The sequence below is a fragment of the Meleagris gallopavo genome, unplaced genomic scaffold, assembly GCF_000146605.3.
Source record: "Meleagris gallopavo isolate NT-WF06-2002-E0010 breed Aviagen turkey brand Nicholas breeding stock unplaced genomic scaffold, Turkey_5.1 ChrUn_random_7180001948628, whole genome shotgun sequence".
NCBI classification, from domain to species: domain Eukaryota; kingdom Metazoa; phylum Chordata; class Aves; order Galliformes; family Phasianidae; genus Meleagris; species Meleagris gallopavo.
In genome coordinates this window covers 1-1,609 of record NW_011210312.1, presented here as the reverse complement: position 1 = coordinate 1,609, position 1,609 = coordinate 1, and the positions used below count along the sequence as shown (strand labels likewise).

At 49.2% G+C, this 1,609-nt stretch overlaps 1 protein-coding gene across 1 annotated transcript; it reads left to right on the top strand.

Moving 5' to 3' along the window:
* Positions 1-105: 105 nt before the first annotated feature.
* On the top strand, positions 106-1,065 carry LOC109364977 (olfactory receptor 14J1-like). Its single transcript, XM_019611541.1, has one exon. It carries the CDS (start codon positions 106-108, stop codon positions 1,063-1,065), a length of 960 nt encoding a protein of 319 aa, XP_019467086.1.
* The last annotated feature ends 544 nt before the right edge of the window (positions 1,066-1,609 follow it).

Sequence of the window (1,609 nt, the reverse complement as noted above, 5' to 3'; positions counted from 1 at the left end):
AAACAAAAACTTCTATATAATGGTGGGAAGAGTGTCTGTGCAAATGATCTTGACTCGTCATTATCTTCTGCACTGTGCACAGGACTCCATGCCCAGGAACTGCAGATGCCCAACAGCAGCTCCATCAGCGAGTTCCTCCTGCTGGCGTTGGCAGACACGCGGCAGCTGCAGCTCCTGCACTTCTGGCTCTTGCTGGGCATCTACCTGGCTGCCCTCCTGGGCAACGGCCTCATCAGCACAGCCGTAGCCTGCCACCACCGCCTGCACACCCCCATGGACTTCTTCCTGCTCAACCTCGCCCTCCTCGACCTGGGCTGCATCTCCACCACTCTCCCCAAAGCCACGGCCAATGCCCTCTGGGACACCAGGGACATCTCCTATGCTGGATGTGTTGCCCAGACCTTTCTGTTTGTCTTTCTCATCTCAGCAGAGTATTGCATTCTCACCATCATGTCCTATGACCGCTACGTTGCCATCTGCAAGCCCCTGCACTACGGGACCTTGATGGACAGCAGAGCTTGTGCCACCATGGCAGCAGCTGCCTGGGCCACTGGGGCTCTCAATGCTCTGCTGCACACTGCCAATACATTTTCACTGCCTCTGTGCCACGGCAATGCTGTGGATCAGTTCTTCTGTGAAATCTCTCAGATCCTCAAGCTCTCCTGCTCACAGTCCTACCTCAGAGAAATTTGGCTTCTTGTGATCAGTGTCTCTTTAGCACTGTGGTGTTTTGTATTCATTGTTGTGTCCTATGTGCAGATCTTCAGGGCCGTGCTGAGGATGCCCTCTTCACAAGGACGGCACAAAGCCTTCTCCACGTGCCTCCCTCACCTGGCTGTAGTCTCCCTCTTTCTCAGCACTGGTATATCTGCCAATCTGAGGCCGCCCTCTCTTTCCTCCCCCTCTCTGGACCTGGTGGTGTCATTTCTGTACTCAGTGGTACCTCCAGCAGTGAATCCCCTCATCTACAGCATGAGGAACCAGGAGCTCAGGGATGCAGTGAGGAAAATGATGCCCTGCTCACATTTCAGCAGGCATAAACTTCTCACCTGTCTATACAAATGACTCCCACTCTGTCCCATAACACACCTATAACATGTTTTTTTAATGTTTATATTAAGTAATTATATTAATAGGTACATTTTCCTTTGTGATACATATATATATCTGTGTGTGTAATTATCATTAGAGGTTATTATGTTTCTGTACATGTGTTATGATTCCTTTCACTTCTAGTGAGGCATCACCCTGCTTTCTTTCTCCTGGAGCCCAGACGAACTCTTGGTCACTGCTGACTTCCTAAATTAACTCTGCATTCCAGTTAGTTATTTCTCTTCTTGCTGTCAGACCCAGTCAGTTTTGTCACTGCAGTTCAGGTAATGATTCTCCTCTGAATGCTTTGGTCATTTGCAGAACTCCAGACCATTCCAGTAACAGCTCTCTGGATCCCAAAGTGAAGGCTGCTAAGTTACAGATGCACACTTATCTACCAGGTGCCAGTTGTAAGCAAAGAAACAATCAAACTCCATAAATACAGAGTAGTTCTAAAGCAGGTGTGTTTAGTCAGGGCTGTGCACACGCCGCATGCAGCGGAGATATTTCTGCCTAA

Excerpts from the sequence above, each read along its gene's own strand:
- LOC109364977 (XM_019611541.1), top strand. The coding sequence starts at position 106 with ATGCCCAACAGCAGCTCCATCAGCGAGTTCCTCCTGCTGGCGTTGGCA.